Consider the following 22,202-nt stretch of genomic DNA (forward strand, 5'->3'; position numbering starts at 1 on the left):
ATAGACAAACAGCAGTAAACAACGAATACGTTAAATTACTGTAATCGTACCAAACATTAATTTCTAAAAATCCAAGCAGAAATCTAAAATCCAATCGGTTCCATTTCCATACATAAACTCAAAAATTCAAATAAAAAAAAAAAAAATCATAATAATTCACCCTTCTTCGCTCTTTCATTCATTCAAACACTACATCATCAACCTTCGTGATAACAATTACCCAATAAAAAAAAAAAATTCACAAAATTCACACACATCTCTCCACGCAATTTTTATCTCCAAAAATCCCCAAACGCTCCAAATTTACCCGAATTGAACGAACGAAATTTCTCCTTACTTGCTTACCTGCACCATCAACGAGATCGCCACCAGCCCCTGACTCTTGTGCTGCGCCTCGCTCATATTGTGGTACAATTCCGCGTTGTACCCGTACACTTGTATCTGGAACAGAGAGAGACACGTGGAACGTGAGGAAATAGGCGGTCAGGATTTATTTTTTTCGCCGCGATCGACAACAATCGCCATTTCCCTCCGTATTTCCCTCTTCTCGCTTTCGGCTCGCAATTACCGCCGACAAATTTCCCTGGGAACAGGGAGGGAAGGGGAAGGAGGGAGGGAGGGAGAGGGATCGCGGCCGCTTTGTGGCACGAGGATAGACGCGTACAGAACCATCGTCTTGCCCGAAATTGCAACGTCCCCCCCTTTTGGTTCCTCCTTCTCCTTTCTCGAACGAATTAATCGTCGAAAGATTTCAAAGGGATCTCTGTCTTTCTCTCCATCGCGAGAATTAATCCTTCGAGCGTAATCCGCCATCTTTGCCTTTCATATATTGTTCGTTATGGACGCGAATGAACGGGATTCTTCGTATTTTTCAGGTTCGTTGTACATCGAATTTGTTAAATTTTGTTAAGTGTATTTTCGAGTATTTTGAAGAGTTTCAGGGGTATATAAATTTTGATATATAAATATTGGGAGGGGGAGGTTGAAATATTCTAAATCATTTTGCTTAATTGTTCCTCATTCGCTCGTGGAATATTGGGATAATTTAATTTAATAACCTTTGAATTTAAATTTCTTTTCCGAAAGAGTGTTAACTATATAATGTTAAGTGTTTCGCGATTTCCAATTGTGAGAAAATAAAATTTCACGCGAAACGATCTCTTTTGACAATTCGACGATCTCGACTCGATCGAACGGAATTAAAACAGTGAGATGTCGAACCCGCAGAAATTGTTTAAGCTGTTTGATCATCGTCGCGGCGATTTATGTTTCATTCCGCTAAACGAGGGGGAGGACTCATGAATAATTTCATCACCGATGAAAATTCATTCTCATCTTGAAACTATACCCTGAATATTTCCACCTGATATTATTCCACGTACGATCATTCGCCGTGCACGTATATCCTATATCTCCGTTTATTTTATACAACCGAGAGAAAAAAGAATCAATATTTCGGAATATTTTCGGATCGGAACGATCTTCGATATATAATAAAAATTCTTCGAGGATATCGCATCGATCGATGTATACCTTTTTTCTTTTTCTTTTTTTCTTCTTTTTCAGACAAACTTTATTAAAGTTTATTATTCATTTATTATTTCGTTCCGATGAAACAAAGATATTTCGTTTTTCTTACGTTCCAATTTTTCTTAATAAATAATCGATCGATAAAAAAGATTCCTTCCTCGTACAATCTTGATATTAATTATTTTTCTTTCTTTCCTTTTTTTTTTTTTTTTTTTTATCACTCGTGAAAAGAAAGTTCGAATTACTACTTCTTTTAGTCGAGGCAAATTCACGAGATTAAGAAATCTATCGATAATAAGGATAAAAAGAAATATCGCGAAGCAATTTCGAATAATTAACGAGACGCTCTTCGAAGAGAAGAGGTTATTAGTTTCTCGGGATTTTTCTGTTAATTTTTTTTCCTTTTTTGCGAAATTATTCTCTCGCCAAGTTTGGTATTAATTTACCCATAAAGACGACTTTATAAGTAGTTCACTGTGAAATTATAATTGCTTTTATAAGTATCGTGTCGATTCCGTATTGGGGAGGTTTTTGAATAAATTTCCGCTACTATTTCTTTTTTTTTTTTTTTTTATTAAAAAATATTAACAAACCTCTCTCTGACTAAATTTTATACGAAATTTCATTATTATATACGAGAAAAAAAAATCCAAGAGCAACAAATATGCAAACACCAAGTTTCCACCAGAAGAAAATTTTTGCAAAATAAAAATAATACGTACACGAGTCCCAAGTGAGATTTAAAGAAAAATTCTGTGCAATTTCGCGGGGAAAATTCCGAAAACCGGAAACGCGTTTAGAAGAGAATGGGACCGATGCTGTTACAGCCATCAGTCTGTCTCCTCGCAATTCCCCTCCTTGTTTTTTTCCTAAATCGCGTCTCGAAGGCGATTCTCAATCACCCCCTCCGGCTGTTTCGCGCACGTTTCCCACGTTCCTTCCACGTCGATGGATATTCGACGATCGTGTAAATTACAGCTGTAAATTTACCAGCCGTGGCCAACAACTGCCGCGTCTCCCTAAATCCCATCCCATCCCCTTCCTTTTTTCGATCCTCGAGAAAGGCGGACAATCGTGTTCGTCGTCATAAATTTCGAGGGAGGGGTGGCTCCAAGTGGACCGATTCGTCTTTCCGGTGTATCGATCCCCTTTATGGTGTCTCGTGAATAACGTTGAATCGTTGATTAGAATTTAAAACCTGGTACGAGTTGACGTGATAGATACGTGGACGTAATACCTGTTTACCCATCCACCAGCTTTCCTTCCAATAAAATTCTTTATTCGACAATTTTTTAATCATGGTGAAAGAAAAAGAAGAGGAAATATAAGATTATTTACGAATTGATGCCAAACTTTAATAATACGCTCTTCTCGTTTGCTATATAATTTAAAAATCTTTAGTTTTTTTTTTTTTTTTTTTTGTAATTATAATATATCTTCCAGAATTTAATTTCCACCGACCAATGTAACCAAAAAAAGGCTGTTTATTAAAAATCCCATTCAGAATATTTCAATAAAAAAAAATATTCTGAACAAAATGTAAACTAAAAAGTTTTACCAATCTAAAATTTCACTTATTATTTTATTTACTAGTCTAAATAGTCTAAAAATTTAAAAATCTATATATGCTTTAAACGTTTCTTAACCAATCCATTACACGTGTTACAAAATTACCTCGATCCTCAAACGTAATTACCATTCTCCTCACAAGTAAAGGTGAAGAAAAATCAAAGGCCGACTTTCAACGGACTTCCTTCTCCAACCAACTCTGCCGCCCTTTCCTCTTTCTCCGGCGTTGCAGAAGCACCCACTTCCGTCGGGTGCTTCAACCTCGTTGAAATGCCTCGACAATGCGACGAGTCGCGCGCCTTCAAAGACGTTTCGCTAACTCCGTTACAACACGGCGAACTTTGTTGCAACAAGGATCGACGAATGGGGAGAACGAGTTGGAGGAATGGAGGAAAGGGGGGGTGGCAGAGGATGAGCGTAAATCCAGCGCGCCTGATCAAAGCACCACTACTAAGAACGCTCTTACGGATTCTTCTCTCTTTCTCTCTTTTCCCCTCTTGAAATTATCCTTCTGTTTTCCCGCGTGCCATTCGCGTGGAAGAAAATTCAGAGAGAGAGAGAGAGAGAGAGAGATTCTCGTTGCCACCGAGATGGATGGAAAATTAAGTGTACGGCTATGCTTCGAGAGAATACTGTAAACAGGATCTTTCCTTCTGTTCTCGTTAGTTTGGAAAGTAAGTTCGTTTGGGAGGCGAGAGAGGGGATGGTGAAGTCATCTCGAGAGAGCGAAAGTGGAATAGATTTGTTATTATCTTTTTTTCTTTTTGGAAAATTCGTTTTAAAAGATAGAATGCTTGATAAACGAAAATGATAATAATTTCGATAAGTTTCATTTTTTTTATATATATTTAACAGGGGAAATCCTTTCAAGTTTGTCATCGAACGATGAAAGTGACATTTGAATTAAAATTTAAACTCGATGTATCCCAATTTTTTATAAAACAAAATCATTCACGATTTCAATGCTGATATCGAGAACAAGAATTTGAATCGTACAAATTTTACTTCATACTTCCCCCCTCGTTTAACGAAACGAAATATTGCGAACGAAGAAGAAAAGGGTACAAGTTATCTCGAATAAAAAAAAAAAAAAAAGAAAAAGGATTCAAAGAAACAACGAATATGTTTACCGATATCGACAATCGTGCCAGCCATAATTAAATTTTCCCTCGTTACATTTTCCAAACGAACGAAAATTCGTGTTCCTTCTATACTCACGTCACGGGGATACACGTAAAAAAATTATATCGGCCAATGATCGAGACAAATTGAATCCGGATCCCGGATGTAAATGAAATTTCACAATTTTCGCCCTATCGAATTCGCGCCGGCCGAAGAGTGCTACCTGCGCCTGCCCCGTACGTACGTGGACGCCGGGTCTCTCCGCGTGTGTGTCGATTTAATTAAATTTTAGGCAGCCGGTGTAATCGAATCCTAGTACAACTGCGATTACGAAAGTCGTTCTATGTTTAATGCCCTGCAGGGAAATAGTAAATGCAATTTAGAACGTCCTGCGGCGCGGTTAATTTATTGATATCGAGGGCGCCACCGTAATTTTGCGCCGGTGCTAATAATGTACGATCAAATTTTAACGAAAACCGCCCGTCCTGGAGGGGGGTGGGAACAAGCGTGGCCAGGGGGAGGGGGTGGGAGGGAAAAAGGAAGAAAGAGGAATTACGCGTTTTAACAAGTTTGGGGAAGAAGCGAAACCGTTCCCCGATACGTTCGAATAATTGCCGGCCGGGATTCGAGGAATTGAACCAGCTTTAAAGCCGAGGGGATGGAAAAATCATTTTGTACGTGGCGTGAAATTTAGTGGAAGTTTGAAAAAAGAAAAAGAAAAGCATTACCACGGTCCTCTTCGTAAAATTCTCTTTCGTAAATTAACGGAATGATATTCCGTTTAATGGAAAAATTTGTCGTGGAAATTAATTAATGTATACGGAGATGAACTTGAGGATTGTGTGAAATATAGCAAAGGAAGATAATTTTAAGAAATTTTTTAGAAATATTCTATTCATATTAGAAAATTTCGAAGAATTCCACCATTGGAATTCTGGAATAAAAACTCCTCCCGCTCTAATAAAAAGGAAAATATCGAGGAAGGAAATCAGAAAGTTTTCAATCCCCGGGTGGAACGCGAATCGAAAAAACAATATTCCGTGAAGATTCGACCTCTTAGACCTCTCTTACTTAGTTTAAAGATCGAAAAGAGAAGATACACCGTTCACACTCTTTCTCAAGAAGCAAGTGTTTTTCCGACGGCTCGTTAGATCGACCGAGTTCGCCACGGTCCACTGGCTGACATCGAGATTCGTTATCGAATCTTGAAAAAGGGGGTTGTGGTCGGCGAAAATTCAGGATTCAACTACCGTATCAAACACAGGCACATACTTCAACCGATATCTTCTTCGACTGTCCAATCTTTTGCACCGATCTTCTTCCCTTGGCAACCAACCCTGTCGCCACCCCTTCTATTCGAAGGGCTCTTGCGTTACTTTTCTGCATAATCGAAACACGGTTGGAGATCCGCAAGAGAAAGAAGCCTCGTGTCGCATTTATTAGCGTTAAACATTCGTTTTGAAGGGTGGAGGAAGGGTGGTGACGTGGCGTCGCTCATTCCTTCTCTCGATTGATCTTCCAGAGTTCTTTGGGAAAGGCTGGCTCAGCGATTTTCTCCCTGACGACGTCCGTGTGTGATGGGACAGATTGAACTTTTGTACGGTATCTGATTTGTTGGACTCTGGTTTTGGCCGGGTATTCTTTGGCTGGGAATATAAGTAAGGTGGTTTTGTTATTGGAGGGATGGTTGGAGCGTGGATCTTGATCATTAATCTATCTTACGTAAATTAAATAATAAATTGGCTCGTTTCAGAATTTGTTTTCGTTAAAAATTGGCAAGCTGATATTAATTTTTGACAAAATTAATATTAGCTTTAATGATTCGAGTATTTTGATTTTAGTTACTTGTTAAAATTTGGAATCTAGAAGATTTCATGTAATATTTTAATTTTATGGTTATTCGAGTGATTTGGATTTGATTATAGGTAACCATAAAGTGTAAATTGTTGGGATTATATTATAATTTAGGTTGTGCTATGGTGTTTTGCGCGGAGGGTAGAAGCACGGTGTGTAGTAACTTGGATCACGCCATGAGTTATGGCACAATGACCTGGATCGCAGCATGTTCTGTTATGTAATGTTTTGGATTACGTCATGAATTATAGGATAGTGATCTGGACCGTTTCATGAGCTATAGCACCATAAGTTAGATCACTATAGTTTTACATCTCAATATAGGAAATCTGTGAATGAAACCGTATATAAATTATAATCGATGATTTATATTTTATGAAAAACTCTTTATGGAGTTTTCATTCTATGAAATAACTCCTATATCACGAGAAATGTGTTTAAAAAAGAAAAAGTACCTTCATCACGATCAAATACGATTATTAAACTTCGATGGTTGAAAACGCTGATGGAGTAGTGGGTAAAATCTTGGAATCCCACGAAAAATTCTCGAGTTCGAATCCTTCCAAATTTTTTCTCTCAAATTTTAACGATTTTTAATTCTTCCATTAATTTCTTAAAAATTACGGATTACGAAATTGAAAAAGGAGAAAAAAATATGAAATGAATAAAATTGAAAAAAATTTCATCTCGATTAAAACTAAAACGATTACGATTCTTCTTAAATCGATTAAAAACTTCCCTGGAAAAAAAAGATTAGCGTTAATTTAAAAAATAACGAAAAATCTTATATATACATAAAAAAAAAAAAAATACAATTACCTCTATTTATCTCGAAACAAAAAACTCTCTAACATTTTCATTCCACAAAAAAGTAACTCTTAATTAATCTCTAGTGTAAAATTAATAAAACACACGTTGTAAAATTGCTCGCAACTATCTCTAAACTTCCGCGATATATATATATATCTTCCTGAGGAAATTCACGACGGGTTCGGGTTTGAAGGATAATTCGTGCGTTAGAGACGGCGTCACGACGTTCCTGCGGCCTATGGGCATGCCATCAGGATTTCTGGCACAATGCTGTAATGTTCCACTGTGATAGATATACAGCTGTAATCCCACGCGCGCACATCTTGCCCTCCCCCCCTCTCTCTATCTTCCTTCCTTCTCTATCTATTGCTATATTAACTCACGAGTGCTGCGTGCACAGCGGAACTAGTGTACCACCCTATGCATCTATGCGACAATGCACGACGGGCTTTCAACGTGTGCGCGTGCATTAATATGTAGATACCTGTGTACGTGTACCCGATGGGATTTCGATTCATATGTAGATGCGCGCGAGTAAACTGGTTTTATTCGAGGAAAAAATATAAGAATGGACTTATTATCGAGGTTAAATCGGGTTGTTAAATCGAAATACCCTTTTTTTTTTTTTTTTACATTTTATTCCCTTTTCAATCGTTCAAGGGTTAGCATGATAGATAATTCAAGAAATATTTTTATTTGGAACTTCTCTCATTTTATAACTATATATAATCGCGATGATTTTAAGGATCTTCTATTTCGGATTCTATAATTTTATTAAGATATCGTGGTCACGAAGAGAAATTCTAAAGATATTGTTAAATCTTCTTTTTTTTTTTTCTAGACTTTTTTTCTTATTCTTATTTAAATTTTATAATCTTATTAAGAAGCAATTGAAGTAGTTACGGTATTACGATAAATATTCTTGTTCTTTTCTAAAGGGAGAAATATTAGAAAATTGCTTAAACGAGTTTTGATTCCCCCTTTAGGATGGAATAACACCACAATGGGGATCTTAATTGAACAAGTAACCACCCGTTTCACGGAGCAACAATCGAGGACCAACGAAAATTTACAGGGGTAACAACAACTTTCCATTCGTATCGAGCGAGTTACGAAACACAAAAGGGCCCTTCAAAGGGCGGGTAAACTGTTTCGATGGGCAAACTCGTTAAACAACGATTCAACCAAGAAACACGGAGGCGTCGATTCATTAGTCGATCTCTTTCTGTCAACTTCTCGAAAAAAAAAAAACAAAAAAGTCATAAAGAAAGAACAAGCAGAGAGGAGAGGAGGAGGGGGAAAAAACTTCCAAGGATTCGAAAGCTTCGTTTCTCACTCGCAAGTTCACTAGTGAACTAGCTTGGTTCGAAGGGGAGGCGGGAGAGAGAGAAAGAAGAGAGAGAGAGAGAGAGAGAAAAAATCGAGACGTTCTCGAGTTGACGGCCTTTTAACACCGGCCGGATGTAAGAGTGCCACTCCTGACAACAGACAATTGCAACGCGACGAGAGTCGTTCAACTATAAACGACCACTACAATTACTACGAGGAACGCGCAGCCACGCTCTCTCGACTGGTTAACGTTCTGCGCTGAATAATTAAGCAAATTTGCGTTTGCGCCGTTTCTGATTTAAACTTCCATGGTCGCGTGGCTGAATTTGTCCGTGCGCTTTTCCACGCTTTTCCCTTCTGGTGTCGCGAGAAGAATGGAGGGGAGGAGGAGGAGGAGGAGGAGGTCCACGGTTCCACGCTCAGGAGGAAACTGGACTAACGAGTCGAGTTCTCGCCACCACGGGTACAATCGATAACGGAATTAAACGGGACGGTTACGTGTTAATGCGAAACTATTTTCGTTACCGAGGTTGGAGATGAAATTTTCCTGGAAATTGCTCGATTATGTTGCTCGAGATCGCGTTCAATAGTGCGGTTTGTTTGTTTCTTGTTTAATCCCTCTCCCTCTCTCTCTCTCTCTCTCTCTCTCTCTTTTCGAAGATAATTTGTCTTCGAGTTAAAGTTATTTTCGAGAAAGTAGTATGTAATATAGTAGAATTTTGAATTTATAAATTCCAATTAGGTGTAAAATGATCAATTTGAAAATATTTAACGAGATAGTTTTATAGAAGAATGAAATTTGATAGAAAAGAGAATCAAACATTTTTGAAGAATTGATACACGTGCGAAAATACATGCGACAATCTTCAACAAAATGTTCAACGATCCAAATTTTTAATCCAAAAGTTTTATCGACGGAAGAATAAAATATTAAAAAAATCCGACGACATCCAATTTTCGAACGTTACGTATTCTATAACTCGGATGTTTTCGCGAATGAAGCAACTCTCGGCTTAATTGCAAACCGATGACACGATTATCGCGATAATAACCCCCGCGATAGTTGGGCTACTTCGAACGATAACTCCTCTTACGTTATTACCTGGCATTCGCATCGGAAAGATTAAACCGTGAAGTTAAATTACACACCGATTGAGAGGGAGAGAGAGAGAGAGAGAGAGAAGATGGTCGAGGGTAGGTAAAATCAGAATACTCTCGATAACGGGCTAGCGTGCGATAACGCATATTGGGCTGATGAATTGCTCGCATACCTTTATCTACACACGTAGAATACCTTTCTACAAATCGTTGATTATTCGACAAACAGTTCGGTGTCACGGTTGTTGGGCTCATTACACGAGTGTAGTGTAAATCGAGTAAGTATACGGGGGAGGGTAATTTATGAGTTCGCGGCTCGCGATTTCGTATTTTCGAGAAAAATTTATCGGTATAAATTCTATAGGGGTAATTTATCGTGACATTTTTCGAGGTATTATGCCCGTTTAAATCCGGTGGGTTTATTACGTTGAAGTGAATTTTATTTCGAATGAAATTCTCATTAAGGGGTATGTATAAGAATATTTTTCTGAACGTGAAAAAAAAAAAAAAAAAAAAAAAAGAAAAAGAAAAAGAAAAGAAAAAAAATGGAGGAAAAATAAGTCGTTAAATATTATGATCTAATTTTTCGACCCAGTTTCAAGATTTTATCTTAAACGTTTTGCACGTTTATCTTTTATGAAGAAGCCTTAATTTATTTTGAAATAATTGGTGTTATATTAAGGCGTTATACGGGATTACTTTTATGATTACTAGCTTCATTCAGGTATATATATATACTCAATTAACCTGTTTTAATTTTAAACTTCATTTGCCAAGCTTTCTGTAAATCTATTTAGATATATTTTTAAGCTTAACGCTTATTAATTATTAATTGAAGTTATAACGACTTGATTTTGATACGCGAGTGAGACAAGATTTCGAAGATCTCCTAAATCTAAATTCGAATATATACATATATAGAAATCAAAATTTTATCAGAGACTTTTCAAATTCCATATATATATATAAATTATATTTAATAATCAGATTTCGATCTACCATCATTATTACCGTCTGTTAAATTTCGTTCAAAAATTGGACCAATTATTCCATAATGGACCCGATTCGTCGATCGATCTCCAGTGAAATAAACTCAATACAATTACGATAAAAAAAAAAAAGCATCAGACAGAGAATCCAAATGGAGAATTCATGGAAATTATATAAAAAGAAAGAAAAAAAAAAAAAAGAAAAAAAAAAAGAAAAAAGAAATAAAAAAATTGGTGGACACGATCGATATTCGGACGAGATTTCTACGAGATTTCCCGCTTTACCAATATAACCGTGGAAGTTGGCGCAGAAATTAAACCAATTATGCCTGTCAATTTGCGCCCCCTCCCTCTGTGCCATAATAATAGCACTCGAATCCCGGCCGGTCGATGTTTGACCATTACGCGGGAATACCGGCTGTCATGCTTCTCGTAAATACCTGCGCCCATCAAAAGGGTCCTCAGAATCCCGCAGCGCCGATTTCCATAGCCATTGATCTATTCTGGTACTAGAATTAACCGATCGATTGGCCACCATGCATTTCGGATCCGCGACTTCTATCGACCGAAACGCGATTAATTACATTCGCGATATCGCCGTGCATCGCAAATCCTTTGTCCTTGATTTAAAAAAAAAAAGAAAAAAAAAGTCTCGGGATTCTGTCTTTAAACCTCGTTCAACCGCGTCACTTCGTTGCTCTTCTCTGTTTGCGTCGATTGCTGCCTTGGGAGAAAACGTCTGTCGGGAGTTCTGTGTGATCGTTGAACTGTATACAGAGGACAATGGTTAATTATTCGATTTTTTTTTTTTTTTGATTATCAAATTCGACGGTAATTGTGGATTAATTGTTAATTTTCGAGGATGAAACGAAGAAATTTTGGAAGAAAAAAAAATGGTCAAAAAATATGTTATTACTTTCTTTCTGTATGTAATATAAATTTATCTAATTTCTGCAAAATTGTTCGCGAATATATTTCTTGGTAAAGGAGAATTTTAAAATTATTTACGAATTATATGTATTGTATTTAAAAAGTCAATACATATCGCGTTATTTTCTTCTCCAATTAATGAAACATTATATAAAATTAAATTTAATTCATCATCCTAGTCGAAAGATTGTATAATTTATAATTAAAACTTGTAACATAAAAAAAAGGAAAGAGAGAAAAAAGAAAAAAGAATGCCTAACCATGCCAGCTTCAAAGAGGCGGAATTTAACGACAAAGTCGAGTTCCTGGGAGCGTCTTGAGCCGAGGATTTCGTGTGTCTGATGGAATTTCCCCGAGAATGGCCACAGAAGCTCTCCATTCGTAGCCAACCATGTACATTCGAGGCTTGACTCGGGTTCTTTGACCTACTTGCGTGCCGAAAGATTTTACTTTTCGACGTCTCTTACCTATTCGATAAGAAAGATATACATCGTAAAAAAAAATCTATCGTATGGGAACCCATTTTCACGACAAAGTTTTCTTCCACTGCTATGCCGAAGTTTCGATTCGTCTTCGAGGAAACATCGAATGTCGGAATGAAAATCAGAATAAGACAACATCTTGCTCGCGTTTTCCGTCATATTTTCGCGTAGAAATTTTTCCTATTCTTGGTGTTCATAACCTGGAACAAGTAACTTCGATTAGTTTAATGGCTTTCATTAAAAAAGAAAAAAAAAAATGTTTCAAATAGAAATTCTATGATTTTAAACAAGATCGATTCTTTTTTATCTACAATTTTAAAACAGAGGATCTGCAAATGCACGAAAATTTAATTTTGTCTAAAAGTAACGAAGAAAACTGTCAAAATTAATCCAAAAGGTATTATTCGAAATTGAAAATTAATATTGTGAAAAGAGAGAAAATAAAATATTTCCAAAGTTCTTAAACGATCAATTGAATCCACAACGTTGTTTCAAAACTTCCATCCCGATGATAAAACCGCTGATTTAAATCAGCACCCCGCGAGTAAATCGCGAAACGCGTGAAAAAAATTCAGGAAAACCTGATACATATCTTTTCCACGATTTGATACGTTTGATACGAGATCAAACGTGACGAATGGAGACCCGTGACGAGCTGTGAAGTAATGAAAAGGTTGAAGTGCGGCCGGCAATTATAGCCGAGCATTCTCGATGAGCAGCATCGAGAGGGGAGGGGGAGGGGCTTTCAATGCGCCATGAATCAACGCCAGTCACCGCCATTTACCACCGACCGCATTCCTCCGTGTTAAGCACGCTTATCCCTCCATCCACCCTTATCATTCATTTCACGTTGCAACTATTTACCACCCTCCCCTTCATCGTCTCGCTTATCTTTTGCCCTATCTCCCCGCGTGAATTTATAACCACCCCCCTTTTATTTACGAATTTTATAAAAGCATCATTTTCGCGTGTTGTCGCGATCGTTGAAAAGGTATAAAAGGATAGCACGGCTTTTCAGAAACTCGTCAAACTGGAGATCGATGGTACTCGAGATAGAGTAGAGATGTATATTTTAATGTAATTCTTTTTCTTTCTTGAAAGAATTTCACGATGCCTTCTTTCATATGCAATAAATTAATAGAATTGGATAATTTGAAGGGACGTATATTTCTTTGTTAGTTAAAATTCTTCTATTTTTTTTTGTCTGCATTATTAATTAAGTATTGCAATCTCTTTTTGTTTTTATAGAATAATGATCATCTTGTGATGAAATATATAGTTTTAAATAAAAAGTTTAACGAATGAGAATGTGAAAAAAAAATGAATGATATTTCGAAATAATAGGGATTGATGAATGCCAGAATGTTTATATCGAATATATATATATCGTATTAGAATTGTTATTACAATTCTTTACAATTATGAATTTAAAAGATCAAGCGAATTATTCGAAATTCCTCAATAATTTATCTTATGAAAAGGGAAAGAGAGATGGGAAGCTGGATATTAAAATATTCGTTCCATAGGAAAATATTTATTCAAGTTTCCTTTATTTCCGTTTAAATGGCAACGAAAACAAATGGAGACACGAGCGTCGCGAAAAATGCGAAAACATTACGGTTACGATTCCATAAAAACCCGAGGTCCCGCATACGTGTATTTCGCGTTTCCTACAAAGTTTCGTTCAACGTTATCGAAACGTTGAGAAAACTCTTGAAACGTTTGCATAGGGACGAATATATATGTTGGATGATATTCATCCGTGCAAAATACACGATTCGATATGTCAACCGTACGTTCGATCTTTCGTCCATGTTGCCACGATAAATTAATAATCTCAGAATTGCTCGAGTTTATCCAGAATATCGTTGTAAATCTAAAATACTTTCCATTCTTTATATTCCCAAAAATTTTTAAATCTGAAAACATCGGTTTAAAGAATTTTTCATAAATCTTACAAATTCTTTCTTATTTTTTAATCACGAAAATCAAAATTTCTCCAATTCGTCGTAATTTTGTTATAATTGCAAAAATTTCTATAAAACTTTTTATTTCTAAAATGAAATAAAAGAAAAAAATAATTGCCAAGATTATAATATTTATCCCTCCTCCCTCCCGAATTCTAAAAAATTTATTCTTTCAAAGCCGTCATCGAAATAAAATTTCCAACGCACGTCATTTCATTTCATTCCAACGACGAAAGAGATATCATCTCATAGAATTTAACGAAGGAGAGATAATCATCGATCGAATTTTTTTCCAATCCTAATCGAATTTTGAATCGAACGGGCCGCTATTTAAAGCAAATCGGTCTAACCGATATAAACGGGGCGGATCTGTATGAACATCGACCGCAGCTACGGCCAATTTGTACGAGACTGTAAACAAGAACGGGCACAAAGCAAATTCCGTCCACCGGATGCTGCGAATACCAGGAAATGATACGGCACCGATCGTGCCGATAACTTAAGCGAAAATCACCATTTCACCGAGAGATCCGCATCCGTTTATGTAACACGTGTACATACTTTAATAATGGAAAGTTAAATACTGCTACTATAAATATAATGACACCTCTCTATACTATATATATATAACAACAGACCATTGCACAATTCTCACAACTTTCGATTTTCGATGGGAAAATCATGAGAGGGAATTCAACATTTTATCAACGAAAATCCATCGCTCAGAATATACAAGAAACCGTGCCATTGAAGTCTATTTTCGTTCCATCCCGATATCTCGAACGGTTATGGAGATATAAGGTTTCAAAGTTTCAAAGTAATGGTTAAGGACAGTTTAGAGATTACGAATAGGCCTAGTGACCTATATTCTTTCTTGGAAACGCGTGTTATTACGTTCTTCCAGGAATCGTGTTTGGGGATAGATAAGCGTGACGAGGCGAGAGCAAAAGCGACAAGGAAATGATTAAAAATTAGCTTTCTCTTTACACGAGGATATCTCGGGAACCGGATGTCGTATCGGGATAAATGAAAAAGCGTTTTAAAGGGTAAGATTCCACGCTTCCAACGATCGTTCACCCGTTGTTTCAAAGTTAATAGCTTCGGAGTTATAGCGGTTCAAAGTTTTCGCGATTTTATATATACGCTTTCGATCGAGTTTCATTGTACGGCTAAACTTCATTATCCTTCGGTCATTCTCAATCGTTTAATAATTAAAGAAACAACGTTAAAAACGTTTCGTTTCAATTCTAGGAAATCGCTTCTCACCATTTTTCCTATTTCTACCATGTTATATTGTACAAAATCTTGACAATTGTTCTCCACAATGAAACATCATTACGATATATTCGGTAAGATATAACGGAAGATTATATAGGGACGGTAATAGAAATAATAATAAAAGGGTCGAAGAGCGTGGTGAAGATAACGGAAACAGGGTTAACCAGGTTTATTGGGATGCTATGGACGATGAAGGGAACGGTACGAGAACCGAAACCAGGTTAGAGCTCAAGTTATAATCCCAGAATTTCGTAATAGAGTATATAGTCCGGCCGCTTGCGGCGAAAATGTCTGTTAACGTATTTACGAAATCCGTCTTCCCCGATTTAATCGTCAAACGGCCATTTACTTTCGTTCCTCGATGCGATAAATTAAAGTAGTTTCAATTTAAATGGACTGTGTCGTTAAAATATTCTTCGAACAACTGTAAACACGATTTAACTTGAAAAAAAAAAAAAAAGTACTACTACTCTCGTTAAATTATTCTTTCCTTCTATGGATAAAAATTTTATATTGGACGAAAATTTTAATTGAACTGAAGATTAGATATTTTAAAGATACTCTTTTTTTTCTTTTTTCGAGGAAGAGGAAAGAATTGATCGATAAACCACCCCTATCCTTACACCTAATTTCACTACTACTGTGGTAGGATTTTCGTATGATGGATGCACGAATGAAAGAAATTTGATCTTGGATATTAGAGGTACAAAAGAGGGAATAGTGTTTGCATTGAAACGCGTTTCCACGAATCCACGAGGGATGCACATTTTTCTCGATCTCTTTCATTTTTTATCGTTCCCTCTTCCCATCTCTCACTGGATCATCGAACCAAGTCATTTGCGATACATCTTAATCCAACGATCGCACGTTTAAATAATTCCACGCTCTTCGATAAAAATCTTGTCTCTTCAACCTCTCTCTCTCTCCCTCTCAACTGAAAAATTAATCGTCCGGTTAACACAATCGATAGAACCTGAATCCTTCATACCTTTCCAATAAATACCTTTTCGCGTGAAAACGTCCCTCGCGAAAAATCCCTCCCTCTTGGAAAAATCTTCAACGCTCCTCCTCGCCTTTTCCACAAGTTTTCGCGACGAAAATGTGGAGGACGGAGTGACGAAGAGAGAGAGAGAGAGAGAGAGAGAGGCGGTGGATCCGTTTGAAAGGGCCGCTGACAGGAGGACAAGGGGATTCCCAGAGCCACGGCACTCGAGCGAGTCTGAACCATTACCGGCATGTTTGAGCGACGAGCCGCTTTGATGCCGAAAGCCTACTCGAGAAGGAGCTGATGGAGTGGCTCGAGTGCCTCCTCGAATGGCCCCTCCTTGTCCCGGCACCCGAACCGGATGTCCACACAGGCCTCCCCGGTTCTGAGAGTCACGAATTTGTGGGAGGAGGCTTGAATTCGGTCCGCCGCCTCTCATCCTTGTCGATTAATTATCGATCGTGATCGGATGTTTGCACGGTGTGTTTAAATTTTGACCAAACCTTTTTTTTTTGGATTTGTGCGAAAAGTTGTCTCGAGAAATGTCGTATGAGGTATGGTTTCTTTCGCGAGAGAGATGATGCAAGTTCGATCCGATTTAGAAATTTAGAAATCGCGAAGGAAGGACGTGAGAAAATAAAATGTGGAAACAAATGTGTTTTCGTCGAAGAAGAAAAGAGAGAATATATTTTGAGATCTTGAGAAATTCTTAATTAAATTGTAATGATCATCAACGATTCGAATCTCTTATTTCTTTTCCCAAAAAAGTTCGATCGATGAATCTCACGAGCAAGATGTATGATCGAAAAATAACTGGAAGCAATAACTCACCGTCTAAATAGTAACTTTTCAATCAGATTCAATCTCTCGAAAATCCCACCCTCCCTCGATCCCCTCCGTTACAACGTCAACGAGGCAGAACGTCGAAAGATAGACGCTCGATTCTCGTTCCTTTTTTTTTCTTTTTTTTTTTTCACCCCCGTTTACGAATTCGAACGGCGATCGATTTGCGTGCAGATATGCACCGAGTCCCTCGAATAAAAATGGAAATGGCGGTGCAGTTTACGCCGGGAATCAATGCAATCCCTTTCCCGGATTAAAATTTTATTTGCAATTAAACGACGATGGGCCAGCTGTGTTTGCTGTGTCCCAATGATCTATTTTTCCTACGTAGGAAGTAAAGTAGGAAAGAAAGAAGTGAGAGAGAAAAAAAAGAAACAAAGGAAATCTGGAGGGTAGAAAAAAATAGGAATAGGAGGTCGTAAAGCGTCGTGCTATATTTTATTCACTCGGCCATTTTCCTTTCTTTATTATGAAAAACTGGCGTGGATTGATTCGAAGGATGATCGCGTGTGATTAAATGAATAATTGGGACACGAGAAAAGAAGAAATTCTTAACGTGAACCAACTTTGAAATCGATCCGTCCTTGGCCCCCTTTGCTGAACGGAGATCCGAATGGAATCCCTTTGAGAACACGCACACGTCGAGTAAATTGCTAATGTTTCTTGGGAAACGGGACAATTTTTACGATAATTGGTCTTTGCCAGCCCGCGTGATCCCTCTCTATTATTATTGAACGCAATTATGACTACTTTTCGACATACATTATTTCCGATCATTAATTATTTCTTTTCTACATGTTTGATAAATTGTTTCGTGAGTTCATTGTTCCCTTCCCTCTATCATTTTATGATTCTTCTTAAAGATAAATCGTGCGTAGAAAACATATCTATTTTCGGCTACAATAATATTATCACGTAAGCGAATTGGATGGAATGATTGGCTTTAGAAATGTCTTTAAATTGCTGCTACTTTTTATATAAATAGTTTGTATTTTTAGTAAAAAAGTCGTTACATCGTTCTTTAGAAGATACTTTTCGAAGGTTTGAACCAACCCAAAATTGCTCATGCTCAAATAATATCAAAATTTCTTTAAAAATAATCTCCTGTACAACAATATTCGTGCCATGAATCGTAAAATGCGAGGAGAAAAGAAACAAAGAAAAATTTGGAAGTATATTGTGACAACGTTGAAGACAGAGGTTTGAAATTATCATGCAACGACATGCATTCAATTACGACATGCATTCCCATTCGATAGTTAATGATTCAAGGTTGGAAAGCTCTTGCCACTGGAATTGTTAATGATTCGATATTTATTGACTCTAACTGGCCATGATTTATCGGTACGCTATGTGTTAAACTGCAATGTGTTATCAAATTTATCGCGAGACAAATATTCGTGTCAACGAGATTAACTTTATCGATTGATTTCTGCATGGTCCAACAAACTTATCGTCGTGTATTAAATAAAAGAAACGTTCAAACGATACGATTCACTTTTAGAAATATCTCCGATTCCGAGATAAATAATTCGTGGATATTACACGAATTACCTTGCTCACGAAATTAACGCAAATTTCTCAACGTCAAAAGTAACGAAAAACGAAATTAGCTTCGCCCGTAATTTTGCCGAGGGTATAGCTTCGAATTACAGCCGATGTTTCTGCCCTTTAAAAATCACGTTACGCGTGACCTGTCGCGCCAGAAATGATCACGGATTATTTCGCGTTTATCAAATTATAAATCGGAAAAAAAAAAAGAGGTAAAAAGAGGAAGCAACAAAATTTACACCCGTGAAAAGCTTGAAAAATAATTCCCCCCCGCAAAATTACTTCGTTTCGCAAACGCTACCGATTAAATTTTACTCAAAACTTCCTTTCCCAAACTCCAAATTCTGAAAAAAAAAAAAAAAAAAAAAAAAAAGATCTCTAACAAATTTTCTGATACATCGCATTTCGAAATCCCTCGAAAGAGTTCCAAACTTTCCACGTTGTCGATATCCCCGAAATCGATTAATATCTCGCCATCATAAATTCCATCCAGCTTCAAGGAACAACAAACGTTCTGGAATTTATCATGGAGAGAGAGAAAAAGAGAGAGAGAGAGAGAGAGAGAGGGGAGAGTTCGCGGGTTCATTGGTCAGGGGTTCGGAGAGAGAGAGAGGGGAGAGTTCGCGGGTTCATTGGTCAGGGGTTCGGAGAAAGGACGGTTTGGAAAGAAGGGAATACGGGGTTGGAAATGGCCGCAAGCACGGCCGCTTATTGCGTCGCACCTGCTCGCGTGCGGATTCCGGATTTGCCGCGTGCAAACACGCAGCGTCGCCCCTGAATTATGTGCTCGATTAACCTCGAATCGATCTCGCCCTCGTTGGAGGCCGCGTTGATTCGAAAATAATTGTTTTCCGGCGTATGAGCACGTTGGAAGGAGGGGGAAGGAGGGTTTCCGATTCTTTCTTCACGGTTTTTCGCGCGGTTTGATCGGGTTGCTTCGCGTTTGAAATCGTTGGATCGCGGTTTGAAGGGATTAGAGATGGGGATGTGAGAGAGATTTTGCGATTAGGGATGTTAGGGATCGGTTCGAAGACGTTTGACGAAGTTTGAAGAAGTTTGATCAAGTTTGATGAATATTTTTCCATTTCTTTTTTCTCGACGAAGTCGAGATCGAGATTTTATTAATTACACGGGGAAAGTGTAAGTCGAGTATTGTTGTTCTTTGTACGTTTATCAAATTGTATCAAACAATTGTTTTTAAGTTGAATAGTTAATTGATGTGTTTGATACGAAATCGTATTGTAAATTTAATACATTTTGAAATTATTGAAACCGGGAAGTTGAATTCGGCGTTGAAAGATATTGCGATATTATTGATTGAAAAGGACGATTTATTTTAATTAAATTCTACGATTTCGGATCTTTATATTTGGATAATCGAGGGAATAAAAGTTTAAACGCTACAAAGATGATGTATATCTGATGCTTAATTATTTATAAATGTGTATGCATGGATTTAACAACGAATGGCCGTGAATTAAAATATGTATAGTTTCGAAGTGATTTAAAAAGCATTATTTCGAGTCATTGTGATTTTATGGTCGGTTCGTGAAAGACCATTTGTAATATTTCTATTAATTTTCTCTTTGCTTTTCACGTTCAATTTTGTTTATGTGTAATACGACAAAGGGAATGAATCCTCTTTGTTACAATAGAATCCACTTTTTCGATTTAGATTAAGCTTTCCCTCATTGGGGTTTATGTAGAGAAATCGATGAATTTTATTATATCCGACACGTTATCAATAGCTTCAATTGAAACGAAATAAAATGCCTTTCTTCGAAACGATTCATTCACGATGAATATTACACGACAACATTTTATGTTATGGAAAAATCGTTGCCCTATATTTTTCTCTAAATTATATACAAGGAAAAATTATATACTCCCTTTTTTTTTTTTTTTCTTAAAATATAAAATTACGATATAACCGTTTTATTTATCTGACAACGATTTCCTTAATGATGAAATAAAGTAAATAAAGTAAGTAAAAGGTATATAAAAATCAAATCCAATTTTGGGCAGAGAGGAATTCGAATCGAAGCTCGAACGAATATCGAGGAATTTTTAGGGTGAGTCATTTAATCTCTCGCGACTTTCATTGGAATTTCCACGATAATCCGATATTGATTTCATCAAATGGTCGAGCGAGTTGCATCAAGCATCGCTAGTATGTTAATTAATATCCTTTTTTCGAGTGTAACGTTGATCAATTTTACAGATATTAATTGCATCGAACAATTTCTCAATATCAATAAAAAAAAAATCAATCGACAAACAGAAGAATCTTCTTCACACTTTCACAAAAAAAAAAAAAAAAAAAAAAAAAAAAAAAAAAGAAAAATTTACGCGTTTACAATTTTCTTTCCCATATCCAATGCACAATTGTGAACGACACCTCTATTTCTATCCACCCATTTCTCTCTCTCTCTCTCTCTCTCTCTTTCTTTTTCTCTCTTCTCTCATAATTCTCTAAAAGTTGTTCTCTTATCCCAGTTCTCGACCCAAAAAGTCGAAAATAATTTTCCAAGGGGGAGAGGAGGAGGAGGGGACATTTTATTCTTTTCACCGCTCTTTTCGACGAAATTCACGGAGACGAGGCGTGTTGCTTTCGACACTAATTAAAAAAATCGGGGAAAATCGTGGAGGACGAGGCGCAACGCGATATTCTCTCGCGGGCCGTCGACCGTCCAGGGGATAACTGGGTCGCACATGGAGAGGGTCTGGTTGCCGGAAGGATGAGCAGGTCGCGGTTAATTGGGTCATCGTCACGTCGCGTTTAACGAATGTTTAATTTGTCTCGTTACGAAGCCGGCCCCGTGATTAATTTCGATTAACTACGCCGTCAGCTTCCCTCGTCCCGGTTTTATCATCTTAACCTTGTCCACTGATTCGCTGATGAGCCCCGACGGAACAGGGATTTTTCCAGATTATACGCGTAATTTCCGCGTTATTCTTCCAGACTTCGTGTCTTCGTTAAAGATTTCAATCTTTTCTTCTCCTTTTCCTTCTTTATTCAGACACGAAAAAATGAACTTTTGAATAACGAATGTTATTAGCACTGTCGAAAAGAACATGTGTTTTATATATATTTTTGTATTTTTGCATTCCCTTGAAAAAGAAGGAATAACGATGTCTTCGTTAAGGATTCGAATCTTTTCTTCTTTAAATATGGAGGATGGAATTTTGAATAACGAATGTTATTAGCACTGTCGAAAAGAACATTTGTTTTATATATATTTTTGTATTTTTGCATTCCCTTGAAAAAGAAGGAATAACGATGTCTTCGTTAAGGATTCGAATCTTTTCTTCTTTAAATATGGAGGATGGAATTTTGAATAACGAATGTTATTAGCACTGTCGAAAAGAACATATGTTTTATATATATTTTTGTATTTTTGCATTCCCTTGAAAAAGAAGGAATAACGATGTCTTCGTTAAGGATTCGAATCTTTTCTTCTTTAAATATGAAAGGATGGAATTTTGAATAATGAACTTGAAGGAATATATTCATTTATATTTCATTTATATATTTTTTCTTTTCTTTTCCCTTGAAAAAGAAGGAATTAGAAGAGATAGGAAATGACGAAACATGAGGCGAAAATTGTCCATCTGACGCAACTTTACGATTCGAAGGTTGAATGAAAATAGAAGCAAGTTGAATTTATTTTTCAACGAGGAATGAGGATAGAGGTATCGTTTCGTTTCGAAGATTTCGATTTCGGCGTCGAAACGAGGACTAGCGGTAATGCATAATTAAAAGCAGAAACTCTAGCGAATTTTCAACGAGAATGGTCAAATATCGATCCGATGAAAGATTCAAGAACTTTAAAATTCCCGCTCGTCCAATAATCTTCCACGGTAT

General features: G+C 37.0%; 1 protein-coding gene across 6 annotated transcripts in view; it reads right to left on the minus strand.

Annotated features, from left to right (window-relative positions):
* LOC122711622 (carbonic anhydrase-related protein 10) overlaps positions 1–22,202 on the minus strand; it is a 185,069-nt gene that overhangs the window by 23,808 nt on the left and 139,059 nt on the right. For 5 of the 6 annotated variants that reach the window (XM_043930599.1, XM_043930598.1, XM_043930594.1 and 2 more), the window contains one exon: positions 346–441. The exons of the other annotated variant lie outside the window; for it this stretch is intronic. In XM_043930599.1, coding sequence (XP_043786534.1) covers positions 346–441 — 96 coding nt within the window. The remainder of the gene's footprint in view (positions 1–345; positions 442–22,202) is intronic. 6 annotated transcript variants of the gene reach the window in all.

This window comes from Apis laboriosa, unplaced genomic scaffold (genome assembly GCF_014066325.1).
Source record: "Apis laboriosa isolate Shangri-la unplaced genomic scaffold, ASM1406632v1 scaffold177_cov149, whole genome shotgun sequence".
NCBI classification, from domain to species: domain Eukaryota; kingdom Metazoa; phylum Arthropoda; class Insecta; order Hymenoptera; family Apidae; genus Apis; species Apis laboriosa.